Source organism: Octopus bimaculoides, chromosome 1, assembly GCF_001194135.2.
Source record: "Octopus bimaculoides isolate UCB-OBI-ISO-001 chromosome 1, ASM119413v2, whole genome shotgun sequence".
In the NCBI taxonomy this organism is placed as follows: domain Eukaryota; kingdom Metazoa; phylum Mollusca; class Cephalopoda; order Octopoda; family Octopodidae; genus Octopus; species Octopus bimaculoides.
In genome coordinates this window covers 3,079,857-3,081,932 of record NC_068981.1, presented here as the reverse complement: position 1 = coordinate 3,081,932, position 2,076 = coordinate 3,079,857, and the positions used below count along the sequence as shown (strand labels likewise).

Below are 2,076 nucleotides of genomic sequence, written 5' to 3'. Positions count from 1 at the left end.
CATTAAAATTTCCACTTATTTCTTATTTTTATTTTCCTAAAATTTTTGTTGCGTCTTGCAACCTTTTCAATAGTCTTGCAAGACGCAACGAAAATTTTAGGAAAATAAAAATAAGAAATAAGTGGAAATTTTAATGGTGAGTGTGTTAAATTTTAAGGCATGAAAAGAAAATGACTCTCCCCAGACACAACAGAATATATATATATATATATACATATATATATATATATATATATATATATACACATACATACATACATCATCATCACATATAATAATAATAATGAAATTCTTGTGTACAGTGCTCAGATGCGCTACAACTCATCAAAGGTGCATTTGTAATACATAGAATTATGTACAAAAGTCAAGAAAGTGAACAGTGTATGAGTCATGATATACATGTGTGCATGCGTATAGAGAGGAGGGTATCAGGTGTAGTGTTGGCAAATTTCAGGAAGCATGGAGGTTTTAAAGGATGCAATGTCTCAGCAGCTAACAACTGATGCAGGTAGTTTGTTCCATGCTTCAGCAACTCTGATAGGCTTCTTTCAGTTTCTGTCTACCAAATCTACACACAAGGCTTTGATCGACCTGAGGCTATAGCAGAAAACACTTGCCCAAGGTGCCACATGGTGGAACTGAACCCAGAGCCATGGGGTTGGGAAGCAAACTTCTTGTCACACAGCCACACCTGCGTTTTTTTTTATGTCATGGGAGAACACTTCCTTTCTGTAGATGATGTGCATTCATAACACGTGTGATTCACCTGTGTAAGGGGAATTCAAGATACCGAGATGTTTTGACCATATTGTGTGTCTCTTCAGTTGAAGCTGCCCCCTTATTAAACTTCTCAGATAGCTAGTTCAGAAGAGCAGAGGCCATTGTAGTAGTGGTAGAAGAGGCAAAGAGAGGAGATAGTGTATCTGCAGGCCTGTGATTGCCAAAGTGAATCTTTGGAAATTAGTGAAATGGCTTCTATGTGTGTGTGTAACTGCAGCTCTTTTTTTTTTAACTTTATTGAGAGTTACCAATTGATCATAGCTCTTAAAAGGAATCCCTTTAAGGAATTTTAAGGGTAGGGCAAAAAATAATCGAATGATTCTGGTGGGGATTGTTCAAATTGTTTCAATACTTTGACTTTCAGTGATTATAAGTGAAGAAAATTCATTTGTTATAAGTAGAACTGTAATATATATTATTAGTGGTAAAATAGTTGTAAGGATAAATTTGGAATAATCATGGATGAAAATTAGTTGTTCTATGAGTGAGGAGTTTGCATAATAAAATCCTAATTGTCCTCGTTGGGTCACATATTAAATAAGGCTCCTGTTCTTTTGCAATGCAGATTAGCAATGTTGTGATGTTTATGTGTATAAGGTTGGGGACCACAAGAAACTATCAGAGATTGTGAGACTTAATATCTAGAGTGTGTTTGGGGATTTACATTGCTTCTCTGATGTGTTGTGTGGTGATTGAATCTTCATCTTTCTGAGTATTTCCTTTTCAGAATTTAATCCAAACTCCTTCACTCAAATGTATTCTTTTACTGTGAATGAGTTTAGTAATCTAAAAAAGATTGGTAAGTTTTATTATTCAGAGAAGTTTTTAGTTTCCCCCTCACTTAATACACGCACCTCAGTGTTTCTTTATTTTAGACTTATAACCTTTAGTATAAGTGTAGTTTTTGTTGTTGTTGTTGATGTTGTCTTCACCTTTCTTCCACAATCAAGGTGGTTATTCCATTATTTAGATTTAATTGCGTAAACATGACACTTGACAAAAAAAAATGTTTCCATTCCTTTACTTGCTTCACTTCCTGTAGGTATTTCTTTGTTAGAGTTTTAATTACTAATCTCACCTGAAACCATGATATCATAATATTTAGTGTGTGTGTGTGTGTGTGTGGCTCATGTGCGGGTGACACATGAAATCTTTCGAGCGGGATCGTTGCCAGTGCCCCTGGACTGGCTCATGTGCAGGCGACACATGATATCTTTCGTGCGAGATCGTTGCCAGTGCCCATGGACTGGCTCTTGTGCGAGTGACACATGAGGTTTTTCGAGCGAGATCATTGCC

General features: G+C 36.2%; 1 protein-coding gene across 2 annotated transcripts in view; it reads left to right on the top strand.

Annotated features, from left to right (window-relative positions):
- The window catches only part of LOC106880100 (ubiquitin-protein ligase E3B), a 54,085-nt gene that overhangs the window by 28,259 nt on the left and 23,750 nt on the right, over positions 1-2,076 (top strand). Inside the window, exon 17 of one of the 2 annotated variants that reach the window (XM_052975268.1) lies at positions 1,508-1,579. The exons of the other annotated variant lie outside the window; for it this stretch is intronic. Coding sequence (XP_052831228.1) covers positions 1,508-1,579 — 72 coding nt within the window. The remainder of the gene's footprint in view (positions 1-1,507; positions 1,580-2,076) is intronic. 2 annotated transcript variants of the gene reach the window in all.